General features: G+C 38.7%; 3 protein-coding genes across 5 annotated transcripts; 1 reads left to right on the forward strand and 2 right to left on the reverse strand.

Moving 5' to 3' along the window:
• Window positions 1–60: 60 nt before the first annotated feature.
• guk1a (guanylate kinase 1a) lies at window positions 61–9,030 on the reverse strand. 3 transcript variants are annotated; one of them, XM_040142837.1, is made up of 7 exons: window positions 7,938–8,046; window positions 3,307–3,420; window positions 2,940–2,981; window positions 2,593–2,828; window positions 2,300–2,384; window positions 2,134–2,219; window positions 61–1,546 (listed from the first exon to the last, which is right to left on the reverse strand). In XM_040142837.1, exons 1-7 carry the CDS (start codon window positions 7,969–7,971, stop codon window positions 1,508–1,510), a joined length of 636 nt encoding a protein of 211 aa, XP_039998771.1. In that variant the 5' UTR covers window positions 7,972–8,046; the 3' UTR covers window positions 61–1,507. The 3 variants fall into 3 exon arrangements, with proteins under 3 accessions (XP_039998771.1, XP_039998770.1, XP_039998769.1); XM_040142836.1 differs by lacking the exon at window positions 7,938–8,046 and adding an exon at window positions 8,860–9,030 and having other exon boundaries at window positions 2,593–2,981; XM_040142835.1 differs by having other exon boundaries at window positions 2,593–2,981.
• c14h1orf35 (chromosome 14 C1orf35 homolog) lies at window positions 8,065–13,259 on the forward strand. The gene is made up of 8 exons (XM_040142834.1): window positions 8,065–8,716; window positions 10,099–10,249; window positions 10,330–10,375; window positions 10,489–10,571; window positions 10,924–10,996; window positions 11,260–11,339; window positions 11,488–11,610; window positions 12,274–13,259. Exons 1-8 carry the CDS (start codon window positions 8,620–8,622, stop codon window positions 12,527–12,529), a joined length of 909 nt encoding a protein of 302 aa, XP_039998768.1. The 5' UTR covers window positions 8,065–8,619; the 3' UTR covers window positions 12,530–13,259.
• A 2,052-nt stretch (window positions 13,260–15,311) lies between these two features.
• Window positions 15,312–19,621, reverse strand: arf1 (ADP-ribosylation factor 1). The gene is made up of 5 exons (XM_040142839.1): window positions 19,495–19,621; window positions 16,644–16,827; window positions 16,388–16,498; window positions 16,086–16,210; window positions 15,312–15,950 (listed from the first exon to the last, which is right to left on the reverse strand). Exons 2-5 carry the CDS (start codon window positions 16,786–16,788, stop codon window positions 15,792–15,794), a joined length of 540 nt encoding a protein of 179 aa, XP_039998773.1. The 5' UTR covers window positions 16,789–16,827; window positions 19,495–19,621; the 3' UTR covers window positions 15,312–15,791.
• Between the last annotated feature and the right edge of the window lie 4,146 nt (window positions 19,622–23,767).

Below are 23,767 nucleotides of genomic sequence, written 5' to 3' on the forward strand. Positions count from 1 at the left end.
TTCTTACTTATAGCATGCATATGAATAATTATTCTTCCAGTATTGTGTTTTAACATACAGTATTTATTGGAGTTTCATTGGGTAACAGAGTCTTACTGCTGGACGTTTAATGGACTTCATACATAATGATACATTTTTCCACAACAAGCGCAATATTGTAATGGCTGGTTAAGTTTAAATGCACACCAGGGGACTGCATGCATCTCACTGGATATGATGTAACATTTTCACAATTAATTATTTAAATGGACACTGAATAATATACAGTTATAACAGGAACACAAAATTACCCGTACAAAGGAATGGGTGTTACAAGGTGCTTGAACATAATTTTAGGGGTATTATTAATATCCATGAAATTGAAAAAATAAGAAAAAAAAAACCACATGCCAATTTACAAATGGATTGTAAATGTTTTCTTAGCTTTCAAGTAAAAGGAGATGTATTGTGTGCTTAATTCTAAGCAATATAAAAAAAGGATAAACATGTCATTTAATTTGTCTTCAAAAGTTAAAAACCTCTCACTTTGTTAGGAATCCACTGAATGTCATTTTACTCCACAGCTGAAGCTGCAAAGTGATAGTTACACAATATAAAAGTTTTACAAATTTACAACTGTAAAATAAACAGTTAAACTGTTCTGTCATTGCCCCCCAAAAGACAAAAAGATAAATTCTAAGTAACATTAGATGTACTATTGTTTTTTGTTGTAAACCACATTTTCTACCTCTATCATGGGATTTAATCCTACTAGAGCACATCAGCATTTATCCTTATCCAGCAAACCAAACTTTAATATCCTTAGTACATTATGCGACAACTTACAAAAAGTCTGTAGACTAAAAGCATTAACCAACTCTGGAATAATTTTATTATTTCAACAGCATAATCGACTTTCAATGTATCCCTTGTATGTAAACAGCCGCCATGTTTTCCGGAGATAAGTTGCAATGCTGAAGTTGTGTGCAGGGGGGTGAGAGCTGGTGTCAAACTCTCTCTGTGTGTCTGCCAACAGTACATTTTACTGTCTCAGTAAATTTATTTCACCATTAACACAGTTGCTCAAAAAAGTACCTCAAGTGGTAAGAGTAGCATAACTCGCTGCCACTAACCAAGGTATCCAGATACATGCTTTTCATACCCTTGACAAACCAAATTATCCACAAGATCGAATGAGTGTTAAGTCCATGTTGTTGAGATCTGTTTATCTGTGTTAAGTAAATCCTGTCCAACAGAGAACACCGCACCGTGCCAGTCAAATATCAGGTAAGGATTATTGGAGTAATTTTTTTTCATACAAATGAAAATAAAAATATAAAAAAAGCACTCCATTAAAAAAAAAAAAAAAAGTTCCACTTTACAGTATGTTATCAAATACTTCTAAACACTATGTAAAACCTACACACAGACCACCATCTGAGGGAATGTACACAACTGGAATGGAGGTCCGTGGTTTTTTTGAGGAGTGGCTGGACATGACGAAAAGGTGTCAGGAGGCTGCTGTCTCCTACGAAGACATGTTGATCTTCTTGATGTTGTTAATTTCCTAGAGAAAGAAATCGAGTGACTTGCTTTAAAAACATCTTCATGTTTATCTTTGACATGCTACAATGTAGTGTTAACAGGAGTACAATTAAAAGTAATACAGTTAACTAACCGACTTATTAATGTGAATACACAGCAACCATCTAAAGTTGGCTAACATTAGCCACCACAAGCTACTGGTCATACCAGACCACGTAATACTGTAGCAACAAAACCCTTAATGTACTGAAGAGAACAAGAGTGCATTTTATTTCTCATGAATTGACCATTTACTATGCCCCGCTATCCTTAAATACTAGAAGGCTAATAAGCTAAAGATGGCAGTGTGCGTTAAAGCAGATAAACACACACACATTTGGTTTCGGAAAATTAAAAAAAAAAAAAAAAAAAAGACATCACTCTTGAAACTCTTTAGATTGTGTGTATCACTTACTAAAGCCACATGCACACCTCAGTCCGAAGCTTGACAGGACCTGCTGTGCCCGATTGTGGCTGCTAAGCTATGACTGGATAATCATTGTTTGGGGTGTTTGTGTGTGTTATCTAATGTAAAAGTGTGTAAAAATGTGTTCTGCAATAGTAACTCACCTCGAGAAGAGCATGTTTTAACTTTCTGTAAGCATCCTCCAAATTATCATTGACAATTACAACATCAAATACACCAGGTTCTTTACCTAGAGGAAGACACAATTATTCTCAGTCATGATTTAAACATCAATGTTTGAGTATTTTTGAGCAAACCGTTAATACTTACTAAACTCCAACTCCACCTTGGCTGCACATAAACGCTTCTGGAGGCTCTCCTCTGACTCCGTTTTTCTGTCTCTTAAACGTTTTTCCTGAAACAATAAAATCCAAAGGCGTGCTTCTATGAACTCTGTGCATTCAGAAATATTCACAGAGCATCCAAAACCTGTACGACCAGTTAAATGCGGTACAAAGCAAACTCAAGGTCACACACTGGAACTCCTTTCTGTTGGGATAATAGGAACGTGTAGACATGAACAGACTGGTTTTTCAGTGAAATGCATTTCCTTCTGTTCTCACCAAGACTGCCATGGACGGTGGCTGGATGGAGATGTAGATGGGATTGAGGTCTGTCCGTTTGATGTTCCTCACACCCTGCATGTCAATGTCAAGTATACAGATGAGATTCTTGGCCTGGACGTCTTGCACAGCGGCTTTACTCGTTCCGTACATGTTCCCGGAAAACTCTGCGCTCTCTATGAAATCGCCATTGTCAATAGCTGCCTGCATCACCTCCCGTGTAACGTAGTGGTAATCTGAAACCCCAAAATAAGGACACATACAGAGAATAAAACTACAAAACTGTTGACTAGAAATTAAGAAATGAGCTGTTAGCGTGGTCATGAAAGAGGAGGAACATTCTTTACCTTTGCCGTTCTGTTCTCCGGGTCGAGGATTTCTTGTTGTATCTGAGGAATGACAAGACATTTATGTCATAGTCTGTACTGGATTTGAATCTACAGCTGAAATGATTAGTTGGTTAATGCATTAGCTGATTGACACACAAGTAATCACCAACCAATTTGATAAACAATTAAACAACCGTTCAAGCAATAAAAATTTGCCGGTTCCAACTTCTTAAATGTGAATATTTGCTAGTTTTCTCTGTTTTATATCACTGTACCTTAAACATCTTTCAGTTTTATACCAAAACAAGTTATATGAAAAACGATCTACAGATTTTACTGTGCTGATCAACAGCAATCCTTCTTGCCTTGTTGTTGGCACACTTACGGGAGATGCTGAAGCCAAAAACACTGTCATATTCCTCCATGAGCTTCTTCAGCAGAGTGCTCTTCCCTGCCCCTGACGGGCCGCTAAGCACCACAGGCCTGGGTCCAGCCATAGCTGGAAGAGAGTTAGGGAAATGCGGAGTGGTCAGTATGGGAAACGAGCCCGAGGCTGGATGCCTGATACATAACCACTGTAATCTTGCGACATGAGTCATCCATGGACCAAATCTGTCTGTGCACAAACATATGATTCTAAATAGACACATCAGTTTCACAACATTACAGCAGGTTAACATGTTTAGACAAGACTTGCGCCAGAGGGATAAAGACAATGAAATGATAAGCCAATGGTTCTCAAAGGCAGACCAAATGATGAGACCAATACATCTCCCACAGGAGCAGATGCAATCAACTGGTTAACATCCTCCGAGGTTACCATGGTGCTGTAGAGGAACAATTACCCACTGATTGGAGAGCCCTACTCCACTTGTGATGACAGGAAAGAACAGAACAGCTAGGAATCATTAGGGACTGAGCAGAAAAACTGCTTTGATACAGACATAGGCTCAAATTCAAGTAAACATAAAACCAGCCTGTAAGCTTGCAAAATGGTATCTACAACCCAGTTAAGAGAGTCTCTGTTCTGACAAGGCTCAACCCCTCCGGTGCCCTCCAGGAACCCAGCTGACAAATTTATATACTGTCTCAAAGCTGGGACAGGAAAACGTAGGCTGACATTACAACATAGTTCCTCTGACACTGTTTGCGGTGTGAAAAGGCCTCAACGGACTGGTTGGTTCTGAGAAGGAGAACCACAGCAGGTAGTGCATTGATGCTAGTGAGGAAAATAGGTTGACTTCAACTCTACTCTATCTCTCTCAAATCACCTGAACAACCTCCTGCAAAGCCTTTCAGTGGGAAAGCATGTCCATAGCCTCGTTCTGCACCCTTGGGAAATGCGTTGCGAGGCCAGGCCCACCAGAGGAGTCCCTGAGCCTCCTGCAGGGACTGACTGGACTTGGTGCCCCCTTGGTGGTGCCAAGACATGTTAGGCATCTGTCATGGCAATCCTCAAGCCAAGCTCAAGGCAAGGCAAGCCAAGCAGGAGTTGCAAATGGATAGCATAATGGACTTCAGGACAGAGTTTTTGTGATGACACAATAGCCCGAGAGATCAGATGGTCTAACAAGCTCGGTGGTGGCATGAGCCCGTTTCCCCCAACACAGACATTGCCAAGGCAAGAGCACCCAAGTACGTGTAACACTGTAAGGCTGGGATGGTGTCAGCTGGCAGAGATGGTAAGGCACTAAAGCTTGCTAATGCTAAAAACATACACAACATCTTATCTTCTTTATACTGGGATATATTAATCATAACTTTTTCCCATTACCAATGATTTTTAGGTAAGCTACTAAGATAAAAAACAGTGTAAAGTCTGTAGTGTTCCTCCTTACCTTTCCTCAAAACACAAAGAGTGCAAGCAGAAAGGGCATTCCAGTCACCAGTAAGGGTGTGACTGTTTATTGGTGGACTGAGTACATGAGCAGAAAGGAGGAGGGAAGGAAAGGGCAGGGCCATGTTTACACACCAGTAGACTTTATTGTTGAGGAAATAAAAAAATGTTTGAGTGGATTATACATAATGATCTGATATTGCAGAAAAGCACCCATGTGTGTATTATTTCTAATCCAAAGGCTGAGCCAACCCTCCATTCTTCTAAGTAATTATGAATGTCTGTCGGCTGGTTTTCAGTAATAATTGTGAGCATCTTCCAAACAGATATTAGCAATAACAAAAAAAGTTATAGCTGTGCTAATAAGCTGCTATAATAACTACAGTGAAGAACTAATATCTAATATCAACCATCGTGTTTATTGGTTATAGGCCTATTACTTACATCAGTATATAGGCTATCAGACAGTTAGTCCAAAAATGAGTTGTTCCATGTGACATGATGATATGCACAAAATTACAAATAAAAATATGTAAATTAGCCTAATCCATCTTTAAAAACTAAAGTAAACTGTACTACATTTTGGCATCCTCTGTGGTCTTTTAATAGAAAACAATAAAATCACAGCATAATGAGCCTTCTTGTCTCCAGGCAAAAACAGATGCAGCAAGTTTGTGTTTGCAGGTGCAAATGACAAGAGTCATTCTCCATTGCCTCTTGAATGCTTCCCATAAAAAGCAACACGGCTAATTAAAGGTGCAGGAGTTCCTTTTTCAGATGTCAGTGATGAGGCCTCAACATTTTCAGAGTCCTGTCTTAGAATGTATATAAAATACAACAATTTAACAAATGCGTAATTTTAAGCCATCATTTTGAAAAATGAGTAGGTGGCAAATTTTCCTTAATTTCTGACATGTTACAAACGACAAAAGAGAAAAACATTATAAATTCATGAACTGATAATGAAGTTCTGTGTCTTGCTCATGGAAGGAAACTTCCAAGCTAATAATTAAAAAGATCGAAATCGCATTTCTTATTGACAAAGCCTCTGAAACCTGCAGCTCCCACTCACTCACACAAGAACCAACCTCTTGTTCTCAGATTAGACCTGCGTGACAGGAAACGAGAGACACGTGAGATTACAATCAGCATGGGTTGACGCTAATTGGAAGCTGTACTGTGCTTGACTTTGACCGTCGGCACTTAAGATCATGTGATTAATATTTGCCTGAAGCAAAGTCTAAGTCATATGAAATCCATTAGACCTTAGTAATCAGATACAGCCAGCTACGTGTTAAGTTCTAGAGCTGAAACAATATGTTGATTAGTTGATCAACAAAATATTAATCAGCAAGTGGTTTATTGATTCACGGGGAAAACACTTGATAGACTAAACTGAAAATATGTAATTTGTTGCAGCCCTAGAAAGTACAAAATACAGTTTGGAATGTCAAAAAAGTGGTGGTGTTAGTTCAGTTTACCCTGAAATAGAGGTGATTTGGGGGTTATGTGGGCACACGTTCAACTAGTTTTCCTCCTTATTCACTGAAATGCTGTGATCTCTTCATTCTAACAAATTTTTATCTTTTGGCGAAAACTGTGAAAGCCTCAAGTCTCAAAAGTGTCTACAATCTCGTGCCAGACTGATTTAACAGATAAAAACATCTAACTCAGGCATTGCAAAGTGCATGATGATTCAGTGATGGGAGCAATAAAATGTTATGGATTTGAATCTAGAGAAGATAATGAAGCTGACTGGCCTGATTTTTTAATTACTTTTATTATCACATAGAAACTAAATGACTTTATTGTGACTAGCTGGGTTAAACATGGAGGGGTGAATCATTTTGAAATGTTAACAGACTACTGTATATATTTGCTGAGATATAAATACAAAGGATGTCTAAGGAGTTCCATTTAAAACTTAATAACTCTACAGTGGTGGAAGTAACTATGTAAAGTTACTCCAATACCTACTTAAGTATAATTTTGAGGTACTTGCACTTTACTTGGTCATTTCTATTTATTTCCACTTTGTACTTCTACTCCACTACATCAGGGAGAAATATTGTACTTTTTATTTTTCTATTTGAGAGCTATATTAGTTACTGTACAACCTAGAATGGCACTCAGAGTGCATACCTTTACCAAGGCCAAATATTGAAAAAAATGTCAGACAATGTCCTATCTCGCAATATTAAGGAAAGGGATATAAGATTCCTGGATCCACACCAAACTTTAATAAGCTCTTCCCTGCCCCCTGCCCCACCCATCAGCCAAGTTTGGTGCAAATCAGTTCAGTACTTTTTGCGTAATCCAATGAGATTTTACATTCAAAACATATGATGATCTTAACTTATGATGCATTGCCCTAAATTAAACTTTCCAACAGTTGGTGGATCAAAATTTTATCTTTATTTGATGATAATGAGCAATAAATTATAATAATAATAATGGTTGCTGTAGTAGGTTACTTTTTTTAAATTAAGATTTTCTCTTTTCTTATCTCTTTTGACCTAGTCAGCAGTGCTTCTTTAAGCACGGCAGAAAATAGGGTGTGTAGTAAAATCATATCCAAAACATCGTGTGTCTTTAAAAAAACTGTTTTAATATTATTAAAAAAGTATCTCTACCTTGACCAACTATAACCACAAAACTATACACATTAATGCATCAGTAATAATCATCTGATAATATAATTTATATAACAGAATATCACTCAGAGTGGTAATTGTTCTTTACTTTGATAATTTAAGTACATTTTCCTCTCAATACTTTTTTACTTTTACTTAAAATTTTGAATGTAGGACTTTTACTTGTAACGGCATATACTGTTAATTTTAAGTTATTGCACTGTTATTTACAGTAAGTAAAGGATCTGAATACTTTTCCCACCACTGAATGTATAAGAGTGATCAATAAGAAAAGACATAGCCCCCTTCTAGAAACACAATTAACCATGATCTGACACACTAATAATTAAACTAAAGGTAACATTGCATCAGCTAGACATAATCCAGCTCAGTAAACACAACAACCATCTTCTCCTGCAGCAACGGTGCAGAAAAATAGTCTGACTACATCCACTTTGGCCGAAATAAATGCCTTTCTCTTGGCTACAGTGATACAGCAGACAATTCAAACATAACGACATCAAAAACAAGCAACATCCTTTTTACCTGAAAACAGCCTGGAAAAAAACCTCATGTACATCAGGAGTTACGTTAGTCTAAGACTGTGGGACCGTCTCCGGAGAGCTTTCTTCCTCCTCCGATGCGAGAGCCATTAGTGAATCGGTGCTGCCTACGTCATCACTGCGAGCCGCAACATTTCACGTCACGGCAAGAATGCGCGAGGCAAAACAATGAAACGTGAAGTTTTGCTAACATTACCCAAAGAGAAATTATGATGCAAACGCAGAAATTTTAATGATATCAATGTAACAGGTTTGGTAGCTACGTATTTTTTCCTTAAGGGGAGACTAATATGCGCAAGGTTAGGGAGTACTAGGTTTAGGGATTACTGTAGTTTTGTTTTTAGGGCGCAAAGTAACGTATGAAGCATAGCCTAGCTCGAGTTGAGCGTTGTTTTACTCAACTATTCCTCTTGCGCTCTGTGGACGTTTCAAGTAAACATAGTCAAAAATATTGGCCGGGTCAGTTTAGTACTCAAAGTGAAAACCACCACCTGGAAACACGTTGTTCCGATCAACGCAGTGAGGTTCAACTCAACGCAAAACTCCCCGGATGAATGAACGCTGAAGGCCTGACCAATCGCGCTGCTCAAGTGCTTCCGTGGCTAAAAGTTAGCGGGGTGAACTAACGGACCGCTGCTCTTAATCTAAAGGTCACTTGACTAAAAATGTTTGGTTCCTCAAGATCTGGAGGGGTCCGAGGAGGCCAGGACCAGTTCAACTGGGATGACGTGAAAGTCGATAAACACAGAGAAAATTATCTTGGTAAGTGTGAAAAGCCAAGTCCGCCATCCAAGCTAACCAGAGACGTTGCTAGTAGCTCTCTGCTAACTTACAACCAACAGAGGACGACATTTAAAATCATACTTAAACTACACACAGTGGCTCAACATGCTACTTTTCAATACCTTTCGTTGTAGAGTTCCTCATTCCACGGTGTCTGAGATGGCCTAGTCGCTCGGTTTTCTTCCTGTTTTCCACCCTACAAACAGAAAGTCCTAGCTTCCATTGCTCCCTCCCCTCGCTCTGAGCAGACACACGTAGCTGCTCCGTTATCTGAGCCCACACTGCTGCCAACATTTCGGTATGCCAAAAAAAAAAAAAAAGCTAGGTAGCACCCACCGCAGCTGTGACATCAGGGGATAAAACAGAATAATGTTACACAATCTGTTCAGCAAGGTAAATAAACACATGAAATGGGTATTAATGTACAACAGGAGGCTTATTGTGACCGCACGCACCTTATCGGCAGCAGAGGTTTTTTTTAAAGTCTAGTGAGATAAACAAGTGACTGTGGGGAGAGGATGTGACCCAAAATGTGTATGAGCCAATTTCTCTTTCATTCATGTGTTAAATCAAAGGTTAAAGTCAGCCCAAAAACAGAATTTAATTTGTGCTCTTCCAGTGAGTCTGGATAGTCAAGTCAGTATCTACAAACACCAGTGTCTTTCTAGAGCTGGACCGATTACTCGGGTAGTCAACCTACAAAAAATGGATTGGCGGCTTTTTGTTTTATACAGGTGATTAATCATTTAAGTCATCAAAACAAGACATTTAAAGACACAACCTCGTGCTCTAGGAAATCTGATGGTCATTTTTTGCTGTTATCTGATGTTTTATAGACAAAACAATAAGTCACTGCATTGTGGAAAGAAGTGGCAGATTAATTGATAATGAAAAAGTTTGTTGCAGCCCTACATGATCATAAGCTGTGAGATTTGAACTGAATGAAGGCATCGGGTGACATACTTTGGAATTTTTCCACTAACACTGAATTAGACCGACTGTCAGCTCAGTGAATGTTTGTTTTGGGTATTGCATCCATGCGTTTTATTTGCATGTAGGGGTTATATCTGTGAATCAGAAAATGTTTTATGCATAAATCCTACAAAATCTTCACACCTTAAGTCCTATTAATGGGTGCTATTATGGCATTCTACGTGTTGTACCTTTATTCACTGTATGAGGAGTAGCTCCAGGGTTTGTCTTAAGATGACATTTCCACAACAGCAGTGACTGTCTGCAGTTCAGCATAAGGAGGGACTGGTTAAAATTCACAAATTAAAACCTAGCTGTACAATATAATAGAAATAGCATGTATAACACATCTTTCTCTACTGCTCTCATTTCTTCTGTGTTGTTTCCAGGGAACTCTTTGAAGGCACCAGTAGGACGATGGCAAAAAGGCAAAGACCTGACATGGTATGCAAAAGACAAGAAAGGCAGCGCAGCTTTTTCAAGAGAGGATGAACTTGCTGCCGTCAAGGCTGCAGAGCACGAGGCACTGATGGCTGCCCTGTATGTATAACTTCCTAAAAAACAAATGCAAGCATAGACTGACAAATATAATTAATTTATGTTTTCTGTTCTCAATCTAGAGGGCACAAGAATATAAAGAGACAGCCAACTGGCCTGACCAAAGAAGTATGTCACTTTGTTCAGTTTTGCTTTCAGTCAAAAGTTTGTAAAGCTTTTCAAAGAATTTGCCTGCTTTAAATATGATGAATGATATGAATTTTATCCAATGTTGATACCAGGACCTTGTAGATGTTTGCAGGAGGGAAGAGGCTGATGGTGAGGAGAGAAATGTGGACCGTGTCTCAGGCTTGGGAAGCTCCAGGTGGATTTTTTTTTTATTTTTTTTTTAACAGTAATGCAAGTGTATCTTTAAAAAAACATTTTTAATATTATTTTAAAAAGTGTCTCTACCTCAACCAACTAGAACCACAAAATTATAAACATTAATGCATCAGTAATAATCCTCTGATAATATATAACAGAATATCACTCACAGGGGTCATTTTTCTTTACTTTGATTCTTTAAGTACATTACCTAATTTTCAGTAATGTGGTTCTATTTTGGTTCAGTTAAAATTTTCCTCTCGACATTCAAGTGGTGGCGAGAGAGCTGCTTATCTTAATGCACTGTGATTGTAAACTGTTTGTTTACAAGTACCTGTTACCATCTACAGTGCAGGGTCAAGGAAAATGGTGCTGTCCCAAAAAGAAAAGGAGGCTGCTAAAATAGGCTTACCAGTTTTTACAGTAAGGCTTTTTTCTTCTTCTTCTTCTTCTCCACTGCCTTTTCAAATGTCACTGAAGAAGGGATAGGTCGGGTGTTATAAAATATTGACATTGATGATAATATGCCAAGCAGTATGATGGACAAAGGTGACTTGTAGTTTCATAATAAAACAAGTAGGCCTTTTGAATATCTTTTCTGAGTAGCAGTAGTAGTAGTTGAGAGAAGTTTTATTTCATGTGATCTGCACCTTGATGCAAAAATTAAAGAAATACTGTCTTTACAGCACCACAAGACTGAGGGTCGTCCAGAAACTGCAACAACAAGGACATCTGAGAATGTAGGAAAAGGAGAGATGGAACAACAGTGCGTATGCGTAATACTAGTTACCGCCTATACCACATTCCAGGCTCATAAAACATGAAACATTTTGTTCTAGGGTGGCAAATGTGACCCAGTTTTCCATGTGTACTTGAATAATAATTATTTTCACTACATATTTTTTTATATCTAGACATGAGACCAAAAAGAAAAAGAAAGAAAAAAAGAGCAAAAAGGAGAAGAAGAAGAAGAAGGAAAAAAAGAAGAAAAGGCGAAGAGACACGTCAGAGTCAGAGTCAGATGACAACAGAAAGAGGTTGGTTCATCTCTCCTTGTAGATCTTGGTCATTACACTCACAAAATAAAAGGATGACTACAGACTATGGCTAAAACAACATATAAATTTGCTTTGGAAACAGAGGCATTAATTATGGATATTGTTTTGTATTTTGATGAATTATATTGCACATTTTCTCATGATACTGTGTCTACCTCCTGAATAGTGGGCAAATTTGCAAACTTGCTATGAGAGAGAAACTTTCCTCGTTCAGCACTAGAGGGCACCAAGGCACTGTCCTACACACAGCAACTTAAAGCATTGCCTGTTAAAATTTGGGGAGCATGTATCCCAACATAATAGATATAATACATGTATACCCAGATATATTGTGTAAATCGGGTTTGTTGCATTGAATAATGTAATTTATGTGCTTCAGTAATTTGTGCCAGTAAGAGAGGATTCATATTATAAACCAACATATGATGGTGATGTACAGAATTCATGATATAATTTGTTGAATATACAGAAATTTGTCAACACAACAGCCAGTTATATTCAGTTACAGCTGCCATTTGGTATTTTCCGTGGATGTCACTGTAAAGCTCATCTGGCAGTTACTTCTTCCCCAGCATCACAACAACTTAACTGATCCCCACCACAAAGCCACTCATTGATTGTTTGTTTCCTTTTACTCTTCAGGCACAGAAAGGACCACCGTCATCATAATCCATCATACCATAGTCAGAGTGGAGCCAGACCCCAAGACAGCCATTCAAGGAGGGAAGCAAAGGCTGAGCGACAGCCCTCCCACCCCTATCATCGACAGCAGTGGCATGACACAGACTCCTCCGATGGGGGGTCTCCTGTCTCCCGTAACCCTTCCAGCCACAAGATGGCCCCTGCTGGTGCAACACAAAGCCACAGGCGGCGCCACGACACAGACTCGGACGACTAATGTCGTCCCCTGCACCAAAAAATTCAAAGACGCATGCTATGGAGAGAACTCTCCACAGCAGCTCGACTGGCCCTGAAGTCCTCGTTTAACCTGGACAACCAAACAGACTGTGGATGGAGACAGGGCGATGTGTCTGACAAACAGGCTTTAGCCTCATGTTTTAACTTTTCACCCAATGATTTGGTGTCTTCCGTGTTATTTTTGGTTGTGTTTGACAAGTTTTGTAACACATTCTATGTGGATATACCACCAGTACTTTATGTAATGCCATTGGCATATATAATTTCAGTTTCTATTCCATTAGATAAAATAGCTTGCAAAATAAAATAATTTGAATGGCATATATAATTAACTTTTATTCCTATGTCTTGCCCTGGCGGCTGTTACTACTCAGCTAATCTTAGAAATTTATGTTTAACCCAGAACACTGTTGCCGCAGGAACAGTTATTGTGTGTCACAAGATTTTTCCTGGAAACGACTTACCTGACACTCAGTGTCAAACTGATTTAATTATAATTTTTATGTAAATGTGTCTGTTTTAAAGGTATCATACGGGAATAATGGTCATGCTTATAGCTGCGTAGTGAAGCTGAAACTTTTGGAAAGTTGCAGCAAGTTGTTGCCAGCACAATGTATCAGTAAACATCAGTGATGCAATGAAAATAGTTTAATACAGGACTTTGCAGCTACCTCTTGCAAAATTAAGACTAAATTTGAAAAATCACTTAAGTGTGTTTCTTCTACTGTTTTTGTTGAAAATCCCCAAGGATGCTCCTTGATGCCTTTTCGTCCTTGGACATCTCCTCCATCCCACTGTGCCTCTTGCACTACTCAGCAGCTCTGGTCCTTTTCTTTTTCTCAGTCATGCTAGCGCTCCTTAATCCCTCACCGTTCTAGGTTGAGCTCCCTGACTGGTGCGATACCATTGGAATGCTCTCCACTGGTCATAATAGAGTGTAGTGTTTGCATTTGCCTTGAATTGGTCTGAAAGAGGGTATTCTGCTGGCTGGCACCTGGGGGGTGCACTAAAAAAAGAGCAAGGCATTCATAAAGAAGAGTGCAAAAAACCAGGCTGGTCCTTTTATATGGCCGAGTACCGTTAGACCGCCACACACAAACCAAGCTGATGGAGCAGCAGGAGAGGAGGCCAGACAAAGCCACCCCATGAGGGACCCAAGACTCCAACTCCCTCTCCTTCCACCACTACCATACTCTCCTGCCATGTTTTATAGGCTTGGCTGCATAAACCACGGTAGCCTAATCAACCTGCAAAAATGCTGTCCTAGATTGCCACCTCTACACAATGTGAAACTGGGTTTGCTCTCCACATTACTGCTTTAACCCAAACACTGGGTGGTTTCCATTTCCTTGGGGCATCACATTTCTTCCTGGGTCAAAGGGTGATCACCCCAATAGTTCATTTTAACAATATTGGGATCTGTTCTTAAATCACAGCATTATTTCCTTTATTGTGTTACTGTACTATTAGGTATATAGCTAATTCTTTATTTTAATTAATCTGTCAATTTTGATAAATCGTTCAGTCAGTAAACTGTAAAGAAGAAATTTCCATTCTGAGGCGACATTTTCTAAATGTTTTTTTTCTCCATTTTTCCATATTTAAGAAAAGAATCATTACTCTTGAAACACTTGTTTGCCTCATAAATAAGTTCAAAATTGTGAATGGACTACCCAATTGACTAATCATTTCAGCACTACTGTCTCATATAAAGATAAAAATATTAGTTGTGCAGTTTTTAGAAAATGGAACAGAAAAAAAATACTGCCAAGTAGGGGGAGAAGCTAGTTCATGCACTTTAAGTCATTTTATTGCATAGAATGAAACACAATGAACTTCACCTTGAAATGTTTTTCTCCAGTCACTTTAATTACAGTGTTTTTTTTTTCCCTCACAAAAGCTTTACATAAAAAACAGACAAACTTAAGAGATTAACATAGTTTTCAAACATTTAGGCAGTTATAATTCAAAAAAATATTTAATGCAACCCAGAGTAATCCTCAGAGCAGTAAAGTAACACCCACACCTTTTAGAAAAGAAGCTTGAAAGTAAGAGGCAACATGTATCTTTGATAACCAGGCATACGTATGACTTCCTGTTTACCCCTAGGACAATGTGTTGCAAAGGAAGAAAAAAATAGTACTACAGTAAAAATGTAGTTGAAACTGATTTTGTATTGCCATCAAAATGCCATTTCCCAGATTGTGATGAATAAGAAAAAGGCCTGACTTGCTAGAGCTATTAGTGAGGACACTAGGGGTATTGTAGTGTGCAACTCCTTTAGTTACAATTACCTCACAGTATACACATGTTACAGTATAGGGCTGTGGAAATAAGTACTCAGTGGGCTAACAGTTCCTGTGCAGCCTAATGATGTAAACACACAGTAAATATGCAGGCCCTTTAAGACCAATGGACCACATCATGCAGTTTTGCTAAACAAGTACATTGCAAAGGCAGCACATGATCAACCTGAGACTCAGAAATACAAAAACCCAACGCTGACACAACAGACTGCCTTTCAAACAACCATAAAGCCGGTAGATAAGATCATTGCAGCATTTCTCAATTCAAGCCAACACACTGTATAACAAAGGCTGGTATGTGTTCACAGACAAGGAGTTCTCAACTTGGACAGAGTGATGTCATCACAGAGTACAAATAGTATGCCAGTGTTTACTAAATGGTTATTTGGGGGGCTGGTACATATAGTCACTGGTTAAAGTAACCATAGTAGCTGGAAGTAGTGCATCAGTGTATAATTCAGTTTTTTTGTTTTTTTTGTTTTTTAAATTAAAAGCCTCTCATGGATCACTCTCTACAGTACGCGTGACAAGATAATAACAAGTCATCAGATTGCATTGAGGTCCTGGGGCCATCGTGTGCTAGTAAATTCTTATTCCTTGTCTCCCTTTTATGATTCAATGCGCACATGGCTGCCCAACAGTCAGAAAGAGAAAAAAAAATAACCATGTTAGGATCTATAAGAGTCCAATAAGCTGCCCCATTACCAAATATATTTACAATTACATTAAAAAAAAAAAAAAAAAAAAGTTTTACAAGAATAGATCAAGCTCACCACTGGCCTGTATGTTTGCCATAATAACAGCTTAGGAGAGGGCAGCTTCCAGTAGGTTTTTTTTTTTTTTTGGACAGGGTAGCTCAGTTTTGCAACACCTTAAGATTAGAGAGAAAGGTCAGAGATTGGGTGGAGTAGATAAGTTTTGGATCAGCTATGATTATTAATGGTTCTTGAGTTGATTGGACAACCAGTCCAGTCCTTCATAGAGACCATCTCCTGTGGTGGCACAGGTTGCCTGGATGTACCAGTGTCTGTTGCGTAGAGAGTGAAGATTCATCTTGTCTGTAAGTTCTGCAGCATTCATAGCGTTTGGAAGGTCCTACAAACGGTAAACGGTGGGAAAACGTTAGAAGTCTATCCTGCGTATACAACAGGCCAAGAGAAAAAGCATGCAAAAAAATTGGTTGTGATAGACACCTGTTTATATGATAGATTTTCATTGAGTATTACTTACTTGTTTGTTGGCAAACACTAAGAGCACGGCATCACGCAGCTCGTCCTCTGCCAACATTCTCAAGAGCTCTTCACGAGCCTCCGTACATCGCTCTCTGTCGTTGCTGTCCACAACAAAGATGAGACCTGGAACAGGAGCAAATGGAGAACAAATGAGTGTGTGTGTGATTTGCATCTTTTAAATACAATGCTGTGGAAATTTAGCGCATACGAATTAAAAAAAAAAAAAAAAAAACCTTAAAAAGTGATTGATTTAAAGCAAAGAAATGTGAGGCAGTAAAGTTTTGATATAACTTAACGTACCCTGTGTGTTCTGGAAGTAATGACGCCACAGCGGTCGAATTTTGTCTTGACCACCGACATCCCATACAGTGAAACTGATGTTCTTGTACTCTACGGTCTCTACATTAAAACCTGGAGGGAGGGGCACGTGATCACATTAAAAACAACCTCAAAGTTCTCATTTGACAGCTATAAGGTAAACTGGCCTCCTAGAATAATATTATTCTGTGTGATGCACAGAATATAACACATCATTATCTTACAGTCTATGACTTACCTATTGTGGGAATGGTAGTCACAATCTCTCCAAGTTTTAGTTTGTACAAAATAGTTGTCTTTCCAGCAGCGTCCAGACCCACCATGAGGATCCTCATCTCCTTCCTCCCGAACATTTTAAAGAGCCCTGCAAACACATTCCCCATGGTGGCTGGTGATGGGAACCTACTTTGGCGAAAATAAACCTGTGGAGAAACAACAGATCAATTGCTGAAATAAGGGTGCTATGGAAGAGGCGCGTATCTAATAACCGAACATGATATGGAGTAAAAACTCAGTTATGAGAGGTAATACCGACTACAGTTGAGAAGGTTAGTCAATTGACAGGAACATATCAACTTTCTTGGTAACTGATTGATCATATAAGTAATTTTTAAAGCAAAAATGCCAAACATGACCTTGCTCCAACTTCTCAATTGTGAGGATCTACTTCATATCTTTGTTTTATGTAACGATATCCTGAATATATTTCAGTTTTGGAAGATGTCACCTTGGGCTTTAGGAAAATTTTATCTTTTAGGACCCTTTATAGACCAAATGATTAACTGAGAAAACTATGGGCAGATAAATCGATAATGAAAACAATAATTAGTAGCAGCCATAATTGCAACCGCACTTAGCATCAGAATATATGTGTGCTGATATATGACCACAAATGAATATCCATTTCTAACTAATTAACCTTCCCTAAATAAACTTCTTACTTACTACCGTAAGTAAGAACTAGCCATCATCAAGTCCCATTTTAGCCCCAGTTTCTGCTCCTACTCTATTAATTACATTTGAGTCACGGACATAAGTATCTGTTTTTCTGAAAAATATATACTTGGCTGCCTTTGATGACTATTTTATAATGATATATAACCTGAGTCCTAGACTCTCTTGACATCTGGAATAAACTACCCATATTCTGTCGCTACCAGAGGTGAAAGGAAAAAAAAAGAAAAAGAAAAAAAAACCAGAAGCAGAAGAAAAAACAACAATGAAACCCTTTCCCCAAATCGCCCCTATTTTTCTTCATCCAAATAAGGATTGTAGCTGAAAATCTCCTTGTACAATTTGTAAAACGTGAACCAAATTTTAATGTTTTATCATTAGTTACATTGGCACATATTGCTGTTTCTTTCCCATAATTACAAGGTGCGACACCAGGGCTGGTATTGTTTTCACTTTGCGAGTCAGTGTGCGTGTGTGTCATTGTGGCAAAATGTGGTCCTTGAGACACCTACTGTACAGGAAACTACCACAGAGGCCGTTTTGAGTACTTGGGTAGGCATCTGTCTGTCTGTCTCTGTCTGTCTGTGGACAGATTTTGTCGCCCCTGGCCCCCATTCGTTTTAAGTCACAGATCATTGTATCCCAGTCTCAATCCTTCCCGTCCACTCTAAAACATTAGGTAAAACTACAGACCATCTTGCGGTGGGATCACATCAGCCGTGATGCCTGTAAATAATGTAGTAATGACTACTGAGTACTCATGGGTCGGCAAGTCAACATGTTGACAGGCGTCACGGCTGGTGTAATGCCATCGCAAGAGGTATGCTCGTGTTTTAGGACATATGTCATTTCCAACTACCCGGATTAGGAACTATTATCACAGTTTGAGAAACATGCTAAAAGTCTTCTCTCTTTTTTAAAATCGTGCTACAGACATAATATTTTTTTTCTTCCCGAGAGTTAGAAGAGTCTCTGAGGATTCTGGAGCTGGAGATGTTGTTAAATGACATTTTGGGTTTTTAAAAATTATCAGGGTAAATTTTAATCAGAAAATTTGATGCTTATTATGCCACGTTCATGCCGTTAGGGATTGCGAGCATGCCCGTCTTTGAGACCGTGGTATGATCACAGCTGGTAGCGTGAATATTAAATACTGATAATATCACACCATATTCCTTACATGTCTGTTTAATCACTTTGGACTATGGGGTTGGCTGACGTGAGGCATTCATATTTGTTTGGGTTTGAGCCCCCCCCTAATTGCCCAGTCGGATATATCGCAGCTTTCATAAAAATCCGAGTTTCCCATTTGACATCTACGATATTTACAAGTGGAAAACTCGTCATTACGGTAAATCCGATGTAACACGAACGCGACACAGCTCTGCGACTCGAACGTAAAGGATACATGAGAGGTACAAACTTGGACTAGCCCCTTGTAAAAAAAAAAAAATGCTGGCATTCCTGACAAACAGTACACTTCTATAAGGTTACAAAACACATTTGAATTTTATTTTATTGTGCCCGAAACAGGGAGTAACAGACGGACCACAGAGGTCACGAATAGGACTAACCTTTTACAGTGGGACTAGCCGCGTTCCCGTGCCAAGATGTAAACGTGAAGAATGTGCTCTTCACAAGTTAGACTAGATATTAAGACCCCATCAGTTTCGCAATTTGGGAGCCAAGCCGGCTCACTGGAGTACCTCTAACTTACCAAGGTGCAATGCTAAAACTTGTCCGACTACGTAAACAAACATCAGCGTTAGCTTGCTAAGGTGCTATGCTAATAGTCCTTCGACTAGTTCAGATTTTTGACAATTTATTGTAAAACTACTTTCCAGTGCGTTCAGATTCTCGGTGCACTTTGTTCATGCCAACTCAATACAGTAGAGACGAGGACACGAGCTCGAATGTAAGTAAATACAAAAAGAAAGTCAGATTCAGGAAAGTGGCTAAGGTTAATCGGTAAAGTTAACTCGTAGCAGCAAATCGCAGTTTTTCTCTGCGCCCTGGCTGTCGTGACCGCAGTCACACAGACGATTTAGCCCGCAAACGCACGGCCTTATAGTAGAATTACATTTAATGAAAACGGCAATAAATTGGCTTCCTTAAAGTCTCTCTTTTACACTTACACAGGTGATATAGTTCCTTCCCTCTTCAAGGCGTTTCCTTCCTCAGGAAAATGGCGACAATTTGACACGTCAGAGGTTCAGTTCCTGCAAAACTTCCGTCATCATCAGGCTGGGAGATGTCGCGCCCTGTGGCTGAGGGGAGAACTACACGCTCTCTTGATGGTCTCAACCGTTAAACATCACTTAATTGATTAATTGGTGTTTACCCCTCCTGGTTAGCATTTATAAGCAGTCCACTGTGATGTTTTATTTATTTGTGTAATCGTATATTATTAAATATGACTAAAGTTAAGTTATACTGCGCTTATAAACATTTAATGAATGATTAATAACACAGTATAACTTAATACCACAAATGTCTTTATATCTTTGTACAACTACATTATAGTGTGTTATAGACGATTTACTAAGTTTTTAAAAACAATTGTTAACTGTTTATACACATGTACATACAAGTCATTCACAGATGTGTTTAAAAACATCAGCAAAAACCGAATAAAAAAACTAAAAAAATAAATTAAAAAAAAAAACCCAAACATGCTCCAAGCATCCAAGACAGACAAGCAAAACAAGTTTTTAATTTTGTCTAGTGATTTTGATGTGGTGATCATTGTTACAATTGTATGTTTTTTTTATGTGTGTTTTTGTTTATGTGATGTGTATATGGTCTGGGTCAATATATATTTAGAAAATGAAAATAAAATTGTACAAAAGTCATGAGGATATGTTGAGTTTGAAATTTAATTGTTGACCTTGGAAGAAGTTGTTTGACAAAAAAAAAAAAAAAAAAAAATTAACTCCAGGTCCACCCAATAGATTTATCTCAGAGCTTTAAGCGGCATCTTACGGCCAAAATAAAAACTTCCTTAATACATATAATTGATAAATATAGCCTATTTTTCACATTCATATAAAATAATTAGAATATGGTTTAATCGTCAGTTATTCTTTACCTGTTTATGGATCAGTTATGAGTTCTTCATAGTAGGAGTAATAGTCAAGGACAAATGCGTTAGTTATAGCTTTTAAAAAGTTCTTGTGTCTGCTTACAGCGACAATATGGTGTGTCGTAATTTGTTATAAACCACTGAGTATTTTTTTATACTGGGTATTAAACCTAAAATTAGGTGGTTTAAAGTGTTATTGATAAGGTTTACTAATATTGCTGAACTTTTTGTACAGATATCATAAACCCCAATGCGCTGTCATGCATTGTCATTTAAATTAACAACAAAAAGCAATATTTAATATAAGTTATCCAACATGATTTCTCCAATACTTGAGCATGCCCCCACAGAATATATGACATATTGCGTGTATATATTTTTAAATTTTTTTTACAACATCTGCCAAAGGAGCATCTTGCTGATGACCTGTGGTCTGTAACACTGTACATTTTAAACTAAAGAGGTATTTCTTTTCAAACTCAACTGAAAAAGCAATTTCCACTTCTTTCAGCTCTACTACGAGGTCATTAAGAAAAAGTCTAGCTGCGTTGTTGTTGGGCCAGTTAAATTTTAACCAGGGTCAACTATGCCTGCTACCCCCGGCAGAGGAAGCAGCAAGAGGGGAGAAGGGCAGGAGACAACAGCGGGAGGGGAGAAGGGTCTGTGCTTGGTGGTGGACCACACAGTGAAGGTTCATAATGCCGTTTCACTTTGCAACCGTTATTTGTGGTTTTGCCCTGCCAAGTGCCCGAGAGATCGCCTTCAGCATTTTTTCACAGCAGCTGCTGTCTTTTAGGTGTTTACTGAGTGTCAACTGTTTAGATTCTTGTAGACTCACAGTTTTGAATCGGAGTCACTCAGCAAAGTTTTTGTCTTTTTAGTTTGGCTATTAATTTTCAATATGCAACTGTTACAAATTTGAAGTCAATATTGCAATCAAATATTGAAATCAAAATCAGCTCAAATCCTGTTTTACTGTAACAAAATAATCGGCATCAACGAAACACACTGGTATCAAATACGCTCGCCGTGTTTCTCTCTCTCTTTCTATTGTTTTTTCTCCTGATATTGTTTGAACCCAGACAACTTTGTTCACACGATTAAGGAAGCAGATCTTAGAGCCTTTTGCCAAAACGTATACTGCAAATTGTTTCCATTTCAGAAAACTGTTCATCCTATGGTTTCATAAGAACTTTTCAAAACCAATTCAAAATAATCAATTGAAAAAAACATGATAGTAAATCTGAAGACATTACTGTTCTTCTTCATTCTAAAAAAGATTGGATTGTGGAGAACACATGATACATATGTTATAATAGTTGGCATGTTTATTTCCAATCGCAGCATCTGCACTTGTGTTTCTGGATGTATCTTTCTTTTAAAAAAAGAAGACCAGTACGTACGGTCTGTTTTTTACCCTAGGTCAGTAGTGTTTAGTTAATTAGAGGTTTAGGTCCAGGTTTGTGCACTACCAACAAGTTTGGAAAGTCACCTTTGAATAGCAAAGCATTTCACTATCTCCAGCATACAGTACGTCTGTTAATCTGAAGCACATACAGTATATTTTCTAAAGTAGTGATGTCTTATGCCATACAGGATGCTTCTATTGATCATCTTTAAAACAAGGTTAAGAGAGCAAAACCTGTTGCACACTGGTCGCTCAGCGTTGGAACTGTTGAGCTTCTTTACATTTATGTGAGCAGCTATACTTTTAGGTTGTACCAGTATCAGTTTAAACAAACTCAACCACCATACTACTTAAATTACTGCAAAAACATAAACAGTACCGAACAAGAGCTTGAACTCTGCAATGTTCTGTAATTCTTCATTGCAAAATACTACAATGTAGACCACAAAAATGCATTTTTTTTTTCTTTATAAAGGGCACTTTAACAAGACAAGGAGTAAAATATAGCAATAAACTTTTGTTTGATTTGGCAATCCACCATACAACTTGGAAAAAACCAAAGTCAAACCCCCATTTGCCTCTTAGCACAGTCAGAGCACAGGTGCAGGTGTTGAGGTGTGACAACACAGATTAGAGCAAACATGTGCAATGAAACCTGTCAAAATTATATTTTATTACTACTGTGTCTTCTGATGCACTCCTTAGCCAATTCGCATATCTGGGCTCTGACATAATGCCTTTGTTGGAAAATTATACCTGCAGGCTGAAAACAATATTGTCTGTGAATCTCCATTGTCTTCTAAGACGAACATTTTGAACTCAAATGGGATATATGAGGCAGAGATTGTGCTAGCTAATCACAAAATTTAAGAATCTCTCTGTATCAGCAACTGACCTCTATCTTTATTTCATGAGGATTTTGACCAAAATTTAACAAAGCAGGCTTTATTGGGTTTACATTAATACAATATTTTTTTGCAACGTACCATGTGGTGAGCCGACGGTACAGTAAAGGTCCTTGAGGCAATGCTAAATCCACCTTTCCATGCCTAACAGGCAAACCCAGCGGTAACATCCATTTGAAGGGCTCTTCTTCTTCCTTTTTCCTCCTTTTCGGCTTCATATCTCACTAGATACTGACAGTTGTGATGTGTGGACAGAGGACTAGAAATAGGACAGTAGGGGGTGTTTATATTACACACACAGAACCACACGCACACACACACACGCACGCGCACGCACGCACACACACGCACTCACACAAACACACACACACACACACACACACACACACACACACACACACACACACACACACACACACACACACACACACACACACACACACGACACACACACACACACACACACACACACACACACACACACACACACACACACACACAAATTCTGCTGCCCCTGCTTGTGTACACTCTTTACAACTTTCTCCATCACATGCACAAGCGTGCGTGTGCACAGACACGTGTGCACTCTCTTTTTTTTATTAGCAAAAAGATCTCTTCTTTATTTGTGTCCGATGTTTCCCCAGACCACCTATCCACACCTCGGAGCCACTACCCCAGAGGGGAAAGCTACAGTAGGACCCTGGTGATTTTCAGGGACGTAATCCCTCTCTGCAGGAAAATATACTTTTGGTAAATTTCTGGGCATTGTATAAAGATAACATCATAACCTGTTAGGAGTTATCCAAGTCGCTGTCAGTCAAGCCCAAATCAAAGTACATTTATGGCTGATGAGGCAGAGAGTGAGGGTTGTCTGCAGTTTGTGAATGGACGAGGGCTGCCAACGGGCCAAACAGGCTTTGCAGTAGGAAATGGTACGGATCTCAGTAGGGGCCTTACTCCCCTCTGAGACGAGGCCTAGCAAGGATAAAAACACTCAGTAAGGGGCTTGGGAA

The sequence above is a fragment of the Xiphias gladius genome, chromosome 14, assembly GCF_016859285.1.
Source record: "Xiphias gladius isolate SHS-SW01 ecotype Sanya breed wild chromosome 14, ASM1685928v1, whole genome shotgun sequence".
NCBI classification, from domain to species: domain Eukaryota; kingdom Metazoa; phylum Chordata; class Actinopteri; order Istiophoriformes; family Xiphiidae; genus Xiphias; species Xiphias gladius.